Consider the following 15423-nt stretch of genomic DNA (forward strand, 5'->3'; position numbering starts at 1 on the left):
GGGGAAGTCAGGAAGTGGCGGCCTGGACAGGGAAGGGTGGTGGTGGAGGCAGCATAGGGCAGGGATAGAAGGGTCAGTCGGGCTGAGGGTGGGGAGGGGACTCCTTTCTCAGCCCCCCTTCTTCCTCCCTCCGCTAGTCTGCCGGCTGATCGCCGGGCTACTGTCGCCTCCTCTTCTCCCCTGTTCCCTCAGAACGTCCTGCACTTCCCTCCAGTCCCAGACCACTGAAGTCTTTGCGCTGCCCCTGGGCAGGAATGGGGGTGTCCAGGGGAGACCTGGGGCGCTGGGAGGCGCCAGGACAGGGGGCGGGCTCAGCCCCGGGCGGGTGTGTGTGTATGTGAATGTGTATGTGTCGGCAGGCGGGGCGCGGGAGGCAGCTTCCCTTTTCCTCTCACTTTCCGGAGGAAGAAAGAAGCTGATTTCCTGTAACCAAACAGTGGGAGCTGGACCTGGGGCTAGGAAAACCAGGGTTCCAGACATCTGTCTTCTCAGGAAGCCTTGGAAAGGGGCTGTGGGAAGGGAGGGGTCTGGGAGACAAGGCCTTGAGGAGGAGTGCTCCCTCCAGCTACTAACCTACCAAGATGACATGAAACCACCAGACTCTGGGTACCAAAAGAACTTGGTATCTTACACCCAAATACGTTTCCATCGTGTTCCACTCCTGCCATCCACCTGAGATGAGTGTGGAGAAGTACAGGGTTCTTATCTTGTCTCTGCAAGTGTGGATCAGAGCATGGTTTCTCTCTGGGACTGAGGAAGACAAGAGTTTGGGATTTCTTATCCAGATTTAGGGAAAGAGTGTTGATTGAAGACTTATGCCCTTCTTCAATGAACTCTTTTCTCCCTGGCCCCCCAGTCTGTGGGAGAACTGCCTCCCATTGAGCATAGCATGGAGTCCACCCAACACACACACACACACACACAGAGAGAGAGAGAGAGAGAGAGAGAGAGAGGAAAGAATGGGTTAATCCCATTTGGTGTCCTAAATGGGGGCTTCCCTGTTGTCTATGGGGAGGGAGAGAGGAGGGTGAGAAAGAAGAGGGGATGCTTAGGCCCCAGCTGTTAGTTCTAGGCTAGTTGAGGTCCACACCCACCCCACCTCCCCTCTGGCCTCTTGCCCAAACCCCATTGCATCACCCTGGCCTGGGACCTCTGCCAGGCCCGACTTCCCCCAACCCCCCCATCCTCCCCCACATCTCCAGTGGGGCAGGGAGAAAGGGAGCCACTTTCCTGTGGCCAGTGTTCTGCTGGGAGGGAAGAAAGGCAATGGAGGAGCTGGGAAGTTATATGTCTGGAGCTCTAGGGAGGAGATGAGAGAAAGAGAGCAGGATACCCGGGTTCTTCTAGGAGGAAAAGGGGGGGGGATGGGGTACATAGTTCCCAGGTGTGTTTTTAAAAGGAGCTATAAAGGAGAGAAGAGAAAAGGCTGAGCTGCAAAACAGGGTTCTTTGTTTCCTGTTGGGGTCAGGGGAGAAAGGAAAAGGAGGAAGAGCTTACACCCAGATAGCCTGATCCCCAAGGAAAGAAATGACTTTCTCTTCTTGCCTTTCCACCTTTCTCTCCCTCTCTCTCCCTCTTTCTCCCTCTCTCTCTCTCTCTCTCTCTCTCTCTCTCTCTCTCTCCCTCTCTCTCTCCCTCTCCCCCCACCTCTCTCTCTCATTGTCTAAAACCCTTTCTCAAAGCATGACAACATATCCCACCTCCCTGCCTTCTTTCAGCCCAGGTACACACCCTCTTGGGCCCCCAACTCTCATGAGGAGCCAGATGATTCCTGCCCTCTCAACTACATCCACCTTCCCATCACCCCCAGGGTCTTCTCTCCTGGTGAACCCTGAGAAAGGTCCCAGAACTAGGGTTTGGGGATGAAGATTCTGGATGGAACACTGGGCCTGGGCTCGGGCTCCTTTGTTTTTTGCCTCAGTCATCTCTATACTTAGTTTTACTTTGGAAGGATTTTTAGGGTGGGCTAAGCTGTGGAATTTCCCCTCCTCGTCCCCTCCAGGGATTAGAAGAACCAGGACTCAAACCCAACCATATACTGGTTAGTGTTAATGATGGGTCCTCAGGGAGGTGGACATCCACATTCCCTGGACACTGCCCAGTCTCCTGACCTTGTTCAGGCCAATGGAGTCAAACAATAAATAACCTTGTATTGAACAGGCTTGTTAATCAATAGCTTGACTGGGGAGAGAGGAAAGACATGGTTTCATGGTAAATTGGAAGGAGAATTGGACTGGAAGTTTGAAACCCTGGGTTCTAGCCTGAAAATTCCACCACTAACTTGGGGGGCCTGAAGCAGGTCACTTCATCTGCTAGGCTTCATTTTCCTGATATACGTTAGGAGTGGGAGAGGTGGGTTAGATGATCTGTAAGAGCTCTCCTAAGTGTAAGAGTCTTTATTATGATCCTAGAATTTAGAAGTTCTGGGGCCCTGGGATATAAGAAACAGGACCTGGGATAAGGAAGGGGCTAGGGGGTGGGGATAGGGAGGGTCAAAGGCATCCAGGACCACCCAGTGACTCCATACTTGAGTCATTGTGTGCAGACTTCAGGAGACTTCAAGAGTCCATCCAAACCTAGCTCTTACCTCCCTGAGTGTCACAGGCTTTGTCCTAGGAAGCACCCTGGCTAGGGAGCCCACCCACCTCTCTCCTGCCTTATCCCAAATTGTCTTCTCCAATGAATCCAAAGCTCTCTCCAGTTGGGCTGCTTCACATAGTAGAGGGGCTGGATAAATTGGTGGGGGAGAGGCCTCATCACCCATCCTTCAACTTCAGTGGGGCTATGGACCCTGTGGATACCCTGTGACCTGGTATTGCCCAGGCCTGACTTCCAACCCCAGCCTGCACTGTTCTCTGGCCAGTCAGGTGCCAGTTCTGTGGGAATCAGAGCCTGAGTTCATGCCAGGACCAACACTCATCTCAGAGGGCAGGGCTCCAGGGTTCTACTGAAAGACAGTTTAAAGTGCCCCTTAGTCATGCCACCAACCACCCAAGCAGCAGAGCCCAAGAGATCCAGGAAGAGGAGAGAGGAAGGTTGGGAGACAAACGGACTAGTGAGAAGTTGGAAACAAACAGGAAACAACCAGTAGTAAATATTTTCTCTCCTTGAAACAACCCCCCCATCGCCTTCCTCAGTTACTTTCCTTTGCCCCACCCCTTCTTCTGTCCCTCTAAGCCATAATTCCAGTTCTGTTCTTTGCTCTCCTTGAGCTTGTGTCCCAACTCTTAGACCCTTCCATGGGCAATGCTGGCTGCCCCTGGCTTTCCCTTCTGGCTCTATTCATGATTCTAACGTGCCTTGAGACTCAGGCTTTCCTCCCTGGACCCAGGACTAGGTATCGGGGTACTACGATCTTGCCCCTCAGAGGGACTTCAGTTGAGGAAGGAAGGTAGCCTGCCCTATCCGAACGCATCACTCGCTGCCTAAGCCTGGGAGAACAACTGGACCTTAGGGGAAAAGATGAGGCAGGGAGAGCTGGGAGGACAGAGAGGAGACAGAGACACAAACAAGCAAGCAAGAACTGGAACAAGGGCAGAGGGATGGAGCTACAGCAGGCACAGAGGGAGAGGAGACAGAGGTGCAATGGCAGAAACCAAGAGAAACATGGAGGGGAAGAAAAAGACCAGTGATGGGAAGGGAGTGGGGGTGACAAAGCCAAATGCCACATGGTGACAGACAAGAAGGGACAGGCAGGATAGTGGATGGAGAGACAAAGAAGCACACAGAGAGGAAAGATAGGACAGACAGACAGGCAGGCAGGATAGGAGACAGAGAGACAAAGAGGAACACAGGGAGGAAAGACAGGACAGGTAGGCAGGACAGACAGACAGACAGGCAGGATAGGGGACGGAGAGACAAAGAGGCACACAGGGAGGAAAGATAGGACAGACAGGCAGGCAGGCAGGATAGGGGACAGAGAGACAAAGAGGCACACAGGGAGGAAAGATAGGACAGACAGACAGACAGGCAGGCAGAACAGACAGACAGTCAGGATAGGGGATGGAGAGACAAAGAGGCACACAGAGAGGAAAGATAGGACAGACAGGCAGGCAGGCAGGCAGGATAGGGGACAGAGAGACAAAGAGGCACACAGGGAGGAAAGATAGGACAGACAGACAGGCAGGCAGGCAGAACAGACAGACAGTCAGGATAGGGGATAGAGAGACAAAGAGGCACACAGAGAGGAAAGATAGGACAGACAGGCAGGCAGGCAGGCAGGATAGAGGACAGAGAGACAAAGAGGCACACAGAGAGGAAAGATAGGACAGACAAGCAGGCAGGCAGGATAGGGGATAGAGAGACAAAGAGGCACACAGGGAGGAAAGATAGGACAGACAGACAGACAGGCAGGCAGAACAGACAGACAGTCAGGATAGGGGATGGAGAGACAAAGAGGCACACAGAGAGGAAAGATAGGACAGACAGGCAGGCAGGCAGGCAGGATAGGGGACAGAGAGACAAAGAGGCACACAGGGAGGAAAGATAGGACAGACAGACAGGCAGGCAGGCAGGATAGGGGACAGACAGTCAGGATAGGGGATGGAGAGACAAAGAGGCACACAGGGAGGAAAGATAGGACAGACAGACAGGCAGGCAGGCAGGATAGGGGACAGAGAGACAAAGAGGCACACAGAGAGGAAAGATAGGACAGACAGACAGGCAGGCAGGCAGGATAGGGGACAGACAGTCAGGATAGGGGATGGAGAGACAAAGAGGCACACAGGGAGGAAAGATAGGACAGACAGACAGGTAGGCAGGACAGACAGGCAGGCAGGCAGGATAGGGGATGGAGAGACAAAGAGGCACACAGAGAGGAAAGATAGGACAGATAGACAGGCAGGCAGAACAGACAGACAGTCAGCATAGGGGACAGAGAGACAAAGAGGCACACAGGGAGGAAAGACAGGACAGGTAGGCAGGACAGACAGACAGGCAGGATAGGGGACAGAGAGACAAAGAGGCACACAGAGAAGAAAGATAGGACAGACAGACAGACAGGCAGGCAGAACAGACAGACAGTCAGGATAGGGGATGGAGAGACAAAGAGGCACACAGAGAGGAAAGATAGGACAGACAGACAGGCAGGCAGGATAGGAGACAGAGAGACAAAGAGGCACACAGAGAGGAAAGATAGGACAGACAGACAGGCAGGCAGAACAGACAGACAGTCAGCATAGGGGACAGAGAGACAAAGAGGCACACAGGGAGGAAAGACAGGACAGGTAGGCAGGACAGACAGACAGGCAGGATAGGGGACAGAGAGACAAAGAGGCACACAGAGAGGAAAGATAGGACAGACAGACAGGCAGGCAGAACAGACAGACAGTCAGGATAGGGGACAGAGAGACAAAGAGGCACACAGGGAGGAAAGACAGGACAGGTAGGCAGGACAGACAGACAGGCAGGATAGGGGACAGAGAGACAAAGAGGCACACAGGGAGGAAAGACAGGACAGGTAGGCAGGACAGACAGACAGGCAGGATAGGGGACACAGAGACAAAGAGGCACACAGGGAGGAAAGACAGGACAGGCAGGCAGGACAGACAGGCAGACAGGCAGGATAGGGGATAGAGAGACAAAGAGGTACACAGAGGGGAAAGACAGGACAGACAGACAGACAAGCAGGCAGGATAGGGGACAAAAAGACAAAGAAACACACAGGGAGGAGAGACAGGACAGACAGACAGAGACTGGCAAGCAAGCAGACCAATTGATACAGAGAAGAGAAGCAGGAACAGAGGGCAGAGCAGGCTGCCTTAGAAAAGAGGAATAGAAACGGTGACAGAGAAACTGCCTGGTACAGAGAGGGAATTCAGAAAAAATTCTCCCTGACCACAAGCACTGTCCCTTGTCCCCCACCCCATTAGTAGATGGGAACAAATGTATGGCCCTTTGGGGGCACAGAAGGGCAGGAGCAGGACGAAGACTCAATGGCGATGCAGTGTGAAGGTGGAAATGTAGCCAAGAGCTGAGATGGGAAAGGAGCCTGCAAGACCCTGAGCCCCCAAATCCAGGAGCTCAGTGAGGAGTGAAATTGGGCAGGGAAGAAGCCACTCTGCCCCTTCACTTCCCCCTCCTCCCTAGCTCTTCTCTCTTCCCTCCTTTCCCATTTTCAGGACTCACATTTTCCTCCCATTCTCCCTAGGCTGGGAGGCTGGATGGATCCAGGCCTTGGGAGGGGTTTTGGCTTCAGGAGGCTGAGCAGAGGTGTCAATGTATTTATACCAGAGTCCTGGCTGGGTGAAGCCAGAGTCGGGTGTCTTGTAGGATGGGAGACAACGATCCATAGGGGATAGTTGGTCCTGCACAATCCTGATCGCCACAGTTCCTCCCCTTCTCCTTTTCAGGATTGAATTTTTGATTCCCTCTGGGAATTCTGGAGGAGGGAGTGAGTACAGGAGGGACTAGGAGGGTTGGGATGTAGGAAGGTATGTTGGGGGGGGGGCACAGGGTTAGTGACAGCAGCACATGGGGACTGCCTGGCTCCATCCAGCTTGTGTCTCTGGCATCTGCGGCATCTCCCAAGATATAAATACCCACCCAGTGGGCATCTGCCCCTCCCCAGCCCCAGGGTCTGGACTCCTGGGCTCTTCTTGCCTTAGAAGTCCATGAGGTCTAGAATCATAGGAGATGGATCAAGGAGCAAAGGTCTTAGAGAGAGATATGGTGGAGGGTGGGGGGTGGGGAAGAGGGGGAAGAGGGGGAAGATTGGAGAAGACAGGATAAGAATAGATGGGGCCAAGGAAGCAGGGTGGTATATAGTACAAAAAGGTTGGGACTAGAAGTCGGAATGCCTGAGTTTGATTCCTGGCCTTGCCAGTAACTAATTGTATGTCCCTTGGCAAAGAATTTCTTTTCTCTGGGACTCGGTTTCCTCTTCTGTAAAGTGGGGGTAATTTTTTTAAAAATATTTTGTAAATGGCAAAACATTATAGAAATGAGTTATCCTTTTAAAAGAAGGAAGTTAGACTGTAGCCTTATTTTAACAATCTCTAAGGTCTTTTCCTGTGCTAAAGTTCTGAGACCTAGAGATGATAAGGGGAAAGGGACAGGCGTGGGAGGGAGAAGGGGGTTGAGGAGGGCGCCAGCGCTGGGGAGCCGCCCCACCCCCTGATTAGCCCCTTCCCACAGGGTCAGTGTCCTGGTGGGTGCTCCCAAAGCCAACACAAGCCAGCCAGGGGTCCTTCAGGGCGGCGCCGTCTACCTCTGCCCTTGGGGCCCCAACTCTGCCCAATGCACCCCCATTGAGTTCGACAGTAAAGGTAATGGGTTGGGGCCGGGGGAAGGGGGCGGGTCTTGGGTGGGGATCGATAAGAGGGTGGAGCCTGGGGAGGATGAGTCTTGAATGGGGCCTGAGGGAAGGGGTGGGGCCAGACTCGCTTAGGGGAGCTGGCGGTGGTGGGAGGGGAGCCAGAGGTCCGTGGATGCCTAGTTCGATGCCTGGAGTGAGGCTGGGAGAAACCATGCCCTTCTTCCTTTCCGCCCCTCATCTTTTCCCTGGCTCCTTGTGTGGCTTCTGCCAGTGGCATTGACGATGTGTTCCCAGCCCAGCCTTGGCGAGGCGGGGCGGGCATGATTCAGAAACATGTGGCTCTCATTTCCCCTGAATCACCCACAACTCAGGGAGGCCAGAGAAGAGACAGAGACCCAGACAGTGAGAGGGACAGGAACAAGGAAAGCCATAGAGACAGGGCTAGCTGGGAAGAAAGTCAGCCAGAAGATGAACGGGCAATCGAAATGATAAACGAGCGATCGCAATGATTAACAGGCGACAAACGATGGGGGCGGGGGAGTCAAAGAGAACTGTTGGGAAATAGATATTGAGAAAGTAAGACAGAAACTGAAATAAGAACAGGAAGGGGAGAAATACAGAGATGCAAATTTAGGAGAAATCCAAAAAGAATTGTAAGAGAGACATATAGGGAAAGAGCTAGAGATACCAGCTGGGAATCAGACACAGGAGAGAGAGAATGTGGAGAGATGGAGATGGCAAGGCAGAGACACACAGAAAGAGGGCTGACCTAAGACACAAGGGAGAGAGGTGGAGAAGAAGTAGAGATGCTGACTGAGTGCTCTTTAATAAATTCTGCCCCAAAAATCTCTCTTTGTATCCATCCCCTTCTCTTAACAGACTCTTAACTGGTTTTCCTGCCTCCAGGTTCTCCCCATGCTAACCTTTCTCATGCATCTCAGATGTATTTGCAAAGCACTGCTTTGATCGTGTTACTCCCCTGCTCAAAAGCTTTCAATGGCTCCCGCCTTCCCTTCATGATCTGACTCTGAAATTCAGCTGTTCAGGTTTATCTACTATGACTAGCCTTTACCTCGTTTATGTTTCAGCCATCTCTCCCTGAGCCCTCACTGTTTCCCTAAGGCATCCTGTGTTTTCCTACCTCCCTACCTTTGCTCAGTACAGTCCTTCCTGCCTTCCCCTTTGCCCTCCTCACCTTCGGTGCATATTCCCATTTCTCGCTGGGCCTTTTAAAATCCTCCTCAACCATTATGGCTTAGCTTAATGCCACCTGAAGACCTTCACAAGTTACCCTGGCTGGACCATCTATCTTCTTGACTCTCCCTGTGGACACTCTTAAGCACTTTGTGTGATGGTTATTTGCAAATGTCTTATCTTCTAGACTGTAAGCTCCTTGAGGGCAGAGAGAGCCTTATTCACCTTCATATCCACCACAGGGCCCAGTATGTATACAAATATATAATATATATGAATATACAGAGATATAAGAATATATAAGATTAAAGTTTTAAAGATAAATAGGCACAGATAGTTGGGGGGGGGTCCAGTTGCACAGATCCTGACCTGGGGGATTTCTTCATTGCCTCTAAATTCTCGGACTCCCAACCCTAACCCTGGACAGCTTGGCTGAATAAAGGCATCTTGACCCCAACTTTATTGGAGAGGTTAGGGGAGGGGAAGCATGGTGGACAACTCTGGAAATCCCTCTCTAAATGGGGAGGTGTGAGTCAGACTAGGAAACTGTCTCTCAGATATCCTCTTCCTCCAGTTTGTCTGCCAGTGACTCAGGAAGGGCCAAGGCTAGAAGGTGCTTGGGGATCCCCAGCCAGAGGGCAGAGACTTCCAGTGGAACAGAGAGGAGTGTTGAAATTCTGGGCCCCAAGCTTTTCTCCCTTATGCCCATCTCACTCTTCCCTCTCAGGCTCTCGGCCCCTGGAGTCATCCTTGTCCAGTCCTGAAGGGGAGGAGCCTGTGGAGTATAAGTCCCTGCAGTGGTTTGGGGCCACAGTCCGAGCCCATGGTTCCTCCATCCTGGTGAGGGGCACAGTGGGCATGTCAGGGAGGTGGGGTGGGCTAAGAAGGGAGTAGAATCCTAGCTGAGCAGTGCCTCTTGGTACCCACAGGCTTGTGCCCCTTTGTATAGCTGGCGCACAGAGAAGGAACCCCTAAGTGACCCAGTGGGCACCTGCTACCTCTCTACAGACAACTTCACCCAGTTTCTGGAATACTCACCCTGCCGGTCAGGTATAGGTGGAAGGAAAATCAGAGCATGACTGGGGGGTGCGGAGGAGGTGGGGACAGACCTGGGACACCATATCCTTGAAACTCTTTCTTGCTCTACAATGACTAGGAAGCAGTTTGGAGCAGTGGAAAGAATATTGGTTCTGCACTAATTCATTATTGATGGAGTTGTGAACTGATCCAACCATTCTGGAGAGCAATTTGGAACTATGCCCAAAGAGCTATAAAAATGGGCAAACCTTTTGACCCAACAATACCACTGCTAAGGCTGTATCCCAAAGAGATCATACAAATGGGAAAGGGACCCACATATACAAAAATATTTATGAGACTATTGGCTCTGGAGTCAAAAGATATACCTTTGTGACCTTGGACAAATTCCCTCCCCTTTCTCTGCCTTAGTTTTTGGTTCTATATGATGAGGGGGTTGAACCAGATGATCCCTAAGGTCCCTTCTGCTATAAATACTACAATTCCCTGACTATGCCACCCTTGGCCCCCCATGCCCACTCCCTCCCTTCTCACCCTCTTCTCTTGTTCCTCTTTTCCTTGCCACATCCACTTCTTTCTGCCCCTTCCCTCATTGAGTAACCCTGTCTACATTGTGCCTCCTCTCTCCCTGCAGACTTCAGCTCCGCCACAGGGCAAGGTTACTGCCAAGGGGGTTTCAGTGCAGAATTCACCAAGGTAAAGAAGATGGGAGAAGGGCGGGCACAACCAGGCACTGGGTTCATTTCATAACTTCTGTCCCCCATTCTTCTGCCCATGCAGACAGGACGTGTGTTGCTGGGAGGTCCTGGTAGCTACTACTGGCAAGGTGAGCCCCGGCCCCTGACTCAGACCTTTGCCCAGTGATCCCTCGGCCCCTTTTAACTCTGTGTCCTGTTCCTGGTACTGAACTCCCTCTAGCTTTCCCCTCCCCTCCCCTCCCCTCTCTGATCCATCCTGCCCCTGCCTACCTCCTACCTTCCCCTTACCATCCAGGGCAGATCCTGTCGGCCACCCAGGAGCAAATTGCAGAGTCCTATTACCCAGAGTATCTGATCACTGAAGTTCGAGGGCAGTTGCAGACCCGACAAGCCAGCTCCACCTATGATGACAGCTACTTGGGTGAGGAAGGTGGCTTGGGCCTTCGGAGGGGGGATGCTGAGAAAGCTCCAGCTTCTCCTCTCCCCACTCTACGAATAGTATGAGGGCTCTGGTCCCTCCCCTCCCCCTCTTCTATCTACAGGCCTTTGCCTCTATCTACTCCATTCCTGGGAATGGCTGCTTAGGTAGAGACTTCTCTTGAGACATTGAAGTATCTAAGGCTGGAGTCAGGAAGACCTGAGTTCAAATCCCATTTCAGACACTTACTATGTAACCCTGGGCAAGTCACTTAACCACTTTCAGCCTCACTTTCTCATCTGTAAAATAGGGATGATCATAATAGCATCTACCTGCCGCTCAAGAGTTGTCGTGAGGATCACAAATTAAAGATATGTGAAATAAAACATATTAAACACCTCACAAACCCTAAAGTGACATATAAACACCAGCTATTATTCTTATCGAGTAGCAGTGGAAACAACCTGGTACAGTAGAAAGAATGCTGGATTCAGAAGAGACTTGAGATCATATCCCAGCTCCCAAATTTGCCTTGAGCAAGTGACTTCGCCTTTCTGGGCCTCAGTCCTCCCATCTGTAAAGTGGGCACAGCATTGGCACTACCGCTACACAAAAGTGTTATTCAAAACTTTTTTTGGAGGGGGAAAGGCAGGACAGTTGGGGTTAAGTGACTTACCCAAGGTCACACAGCTAGGAAGTGTGTCAAGTGTCTGAGGTCACATCTGAACTCGGGTCCTCCTGACTCCAGGGCCAGTGCTCCACTCACTGCACCACCTGGCTGCCCCCTATTCAAAACTTAACTCAATACTCTCACAACCAAGTAGGCCAAGTGGGAATTAGGGAGGAGTGGGGGGCAAAGAGGAGACTCCCAGAATAAAAACGCTAATGTCTCTGCCCATTGTGTCCCACAGGGTACGCAGTGGCTGTGGGTGAATTCAACGGGGATGCCACAGAAGGTAAGGATGCCACCAGGCCCAGGACTGCGGGAGATGAGTGGGGGAGGGGTTATAGGCCTCAACCCTGGAAGAGGCAAGGATTAAGGCTTCTAATGCCCTTTCCTTCCCTGCTTACCTAAGATGTTTCTTTGCTGCTTGCAGACTTTGTGGCTGGAGTACCCAAAGGGAACCTCACCTATGGCTATGTAAGACCCCTACTGGCCCTCACCCCATCCTGTCCATTTTCATTCATTCATTCATTCATTCATTCATTTCCCTAACATTTACTGAGTGCCTACTGTGTGCAAGGTACCATGCTAGGGGCTGAAGAGGATACAAAGACACATTCTCTGCACTCAAACAGCTGATAGTCCAGTAGGGAGAAAAATTGATAATGCACACAAGCATCTATCAGTAGAAGGCAGAGTGTGATCAGTGCCATGTTTATAAAAAAAGGGGGCAGGGGTGAGGGAAGAAATCACATCCCTCTGGAGGAAGCAGAGACGTCTCCATCAGGTGTCTCCAGAGCCGAGCTTTGAAGGGTAGGTAGGAGGTCAGAAGGCATGGGTAAGAATGATGGTGTGAGCAAAGATGAAAAGGGGTCCTTGTGTCCTGTTCTTTTGATATAAATGGTTACCAAGCTAGTTTAGTTGTTTTCCTTAGTGTTCAATGTTAGTTCTAATAAAACATTTTTAAAGAGAGATGGAGAAAGGCAAGTCAGTAATCCAATTTGACTAGAATGTAGAGTGTGTGAAGAAGAGTAGTAAGAAATAAAATCCCAAAGGTGAATGAGGAAGGAGTCTGAATTTTATCCAGTGGGCAGTGGGGAGCTATTGAAGGTCTGGGGATAAGGAAGTGAAACGATTAGTTATGCTTTCAGAAGTTTAATCTGAGAGGCAACATGGTATATTTGATAGAGCTCAGACTTGGAGTCAGAGAGATCTGGGTTTGAGTCCTGCCTTAGACACTTACTAAGCTCTAGAATCCAGAGCAAGTCACTTGACATCCTTATTTATAAAAGGAGATTAATGATGTCTAAGACCCCTTCTGGCTCCAAAATCTACAATCCTATGGTTTATGGTGCTATAATCTGGCAACGAGAACGGGAGACCAGTTGTTAAAATAGCATAGGTGAGCAGTCACAAGGATTTGAACTAGGGTGGTGGTTGTTGGAAGAAAAGGCCTCAGTTGCCTCATTTGTAAAATGATTGCGGATTGGACCAGATGATTTCTAAGGCCCCTCTAGCTCTGGCTTTTGGTGATATAGAGAGAGGATTAACAGAACTTGGTGAGTAGGTTGATTCAGGAGCAAAATATGATGTAAGTTTCAAGCCTGGCCACTGAAAAAACCATTAGTAGGAATAGATGTTAGAACAAGGAACAGGCCTCAAGGAGAGAGGAATGAGCCCTCCTTTGGATGCTCTGAATTTAATGGTCTAGCGGGACATCCAGGTGGAAATGTCCGGCAGACACTTGGAAATACTGATCTCAGCCTGGGAAAGAGTCCAGGCTTAGATCTATTTTTGTCACAGTGGCTCCTGCCAATGCCTGGGTGCCTGCCCCATGAGTCTTCTCCAGTCTTTCCAGGGAACTTTGGGTGGACTAGAAGTCCCAGTATGTGTGTACTGGGACCAACACCACTCTTTCCCCCCATTACCCAGGTCACCATCCTTGATGGTTCAGATGTCCAGTCCCTCTACAACTTCTCAGGGGAACAGGTGAGGACGGCTTTCTAACCCTTTCCTTTCAGCCCCAGCCTGCCAAACTCCCTACAACCTCTGGCCCCTCCCCAAGTCCCTATGGGCCCCTAGCTCCCTTTCTAGTGTTCTAGAAAAAGTGCACACTTATTACTCAGTCTTGTCCCCTTCCCCAGATGGCCTCCTACTTTGGCTATGCTGTTGCTGCCACAGACATCAATGGAGATGGGTAAGTAAGTGAAGGGGAAGAACCATCATTAGGATTTCTGGGTAAGCACCATAAAAGTGTGGGGGGGGGACAGAGGCTGTGGGACATTAGCCCCTACCCTCTGAGACCCTGGCATGAGTGAAGCTCCTGCTGCTCCAGCAGGAATGGAGGAGGGGGATGCAGGGAGGAGCACATTTGCAGATTGGGAGGTTGGGAGAAGAGGGGCTATTCTGACCTGATGAAAGTGAGTAAGTGCTGTTAGCTGCCAACTAAATTTCAGTCCCCTGGAGCACAACCCCAGTTGTCCTGACTTAGTTGTGTCTGGGGGGTGGGGTTGGGAACTGGGAGGGGGAGTGGGGGTTGCTATTTTCTTCCTGTCTTGGGCTCTAGAAAGGGTGGGTAAGGACCTGAGGACAAACCTCAGAGTTCCTCTAGTTCAGCCATGGATATCTGGCTTCTCCTGGCTCGGATAGAAAAGGGAATGGCCAGGAATTAAGGATCAGGAAATCGTGATTTTCCCTTCCTGGCCAGGCTGGACGACCTCCTAGTAGGGGCCCCACTACTAATGGACAGGACAGCTGATGGACAAGCTCAGGAAGTGGGCAGAGTCTATGTGTACCTCCAGCACCCATCAGGCATGGAGCCTATGCCCGACCTCACCCTCACAGGACTTGATGAATTTGGACGGTTTGGCAGTTCCCTGTCCCCCCTGGGAGACTTAGACCAGGATGGCTACAATGGTGAGAGTCTTGGGGTGAAGAGAGCCTAGACACTTGGATCTGAGGAAGTTGAGGGAACTTAGTTGGAGAGACTAAGAGCTCAGGCACCTGAATCTGGTGAAGAGTGGGATTTGGAGGATGGAATTGTTTCCTTGGGTGGCAAACAGACGTGGATATTTGAATAGAGACCTAGTCCTAAAGGCAATGAAAGGGGAAGGGGGAAGAAGTGTAGGAGAATGGACACTTTTATCTGAGAAGTTACAATGTCTGAGTTCAAAGGAAGGAGAGAGAGAGATTAGCTCAAGCATGTGAGTCTGAGAGCCTAGGTGGAACTAGGGATCAGATGCCCAGGTCTTAAGGGGACAGAAGAGTAGGTATTTAGGTCTAAAGACCACTGCTGAGGGCCAGTCTGGCAGCAATGTATGGTGGTAATAGGGAGTGTCATGGATGTATTTCAGATGTGGCCATCGGAGCCCCATTTGGGGGGCAGGCCCAGCAAGGAGTGGTGTTCGTGTATCCCGGAGGCTCCAAAGGGCTGGGCTCAAAGCCATCCCAGGTGCTGTTACCCCTCTGGCCCCCGGGGCATGCCCCTGATTTCTTCGGCTTTGCTCTTAGAGGGGCTCGAGACCTGGATGACAACGGCTATCCAGGTGAATGCAAACATTCCAGACACCTAGATTCTTTTCTCCCCTCTATCTGAGTCCAAACACCCACCAAAGAATGCTTAGATTCTTTGGCAAATACCGTATCCCCATCTCCCATCACCTCTCCTGCTGGGGAAATCAACCTCCAAATGTAATTCTCCACTACGGCCACCAGATGGCCACATCCCCCAACCCAGGCTCCCTGAGAATTTCAGATGGGGGAACCCTAAATCCCCTCAGCGAGGATCTCTTTGTAAAAAGCTTATTGATAGGCGTTTCTTTTTTTATGTCCCTGTTACATCCACTGATCCGCCTACATAATCCTTGTCCTTCACTAACAAGCAAGCGCAGTCAAACAAAACAAGATAGGCACCTTCTAACCATCCTGACACGTGCTGGTTGTGTGACCTTGGATAAGTTGCTTAACCTCTCAGTGCTCAAGGAGACTCTCCAAGATCCAGAGAAGGTGGCATTCGACATGGGTCAAGGGAAGGTTCCTGTTACCTGTCTCTATCCCAAGCAAGGCAAATCAATGCATTGCTTATGTGTGAAAATATATGCTACATTGCCCATCCATAGTGTACCAGCCCTCTGCTGAAAGTGAAGGGCATGAGTCC

At 51.1% G+C, this 15423-nt stretch overlaps 1 protein-coding gene across 1 annotated transcript in view; it reads left to right on the plus strand.

The window, feature by feature from the left end:
• The window catches only part of ITGA5 (integrin subunit alpha 5), a 34379-nt gene that overhangs the window by 1460 nt on the left and 17496 nt on the right, over positions 1-15423 (plus strand). The window contains exons 2-13 of the mRNA XM_036759854.1: positions 7135-7265; positions 9177-9289; positions 9379-9499; positions 10122-10183; positions 10268-10313; positions 10481-10606; positions 11515-11559; positions 11701-11744; positions 13200-13256; positions 13412-13464; positions 13975-14183; positions 14621-14812. Coding sequence (XP_036615749.1) covers positions 7135-7265; positions 9177-9289; positions 9379-9499; positions 10122-10183; positions 10268-10313; positions 10481-10606; positions 11515-11559; positions 11701-11744; positions 13200-13256; positions 13412-13464; positions 13975-14183; positions 14621-14812 — 1199 coding nt within the window. The remainder of the gene's footprint in view (positions 1-7134; positions 7266-9176; positions 9290-9378; positions 9500-10121; positions 10184-10267; positions 10314-10480; positions 10607-11514; positions 11560-11700; positions 11745-13199; positions 13257-13411; positions 13465-13974; positions 14184-14620; positions 14813-15423) is intronic.

The sequence above is a fragment of the Trichosurus vulpecula genome, chromosome 5, assembly GCF_011100635.1.
Source record: "Trichosurus vulpecula isolate mTriVul1 chromosome 5, mTriVul1.pri, whole genome shotgun sequence".
Lineage (NCBI taxonomy): Eukaryota > Metazoa > Chordata > Mammalia > Diprotodontia > Phalangeridae > Trichosurus > Trichosurus vulpecula.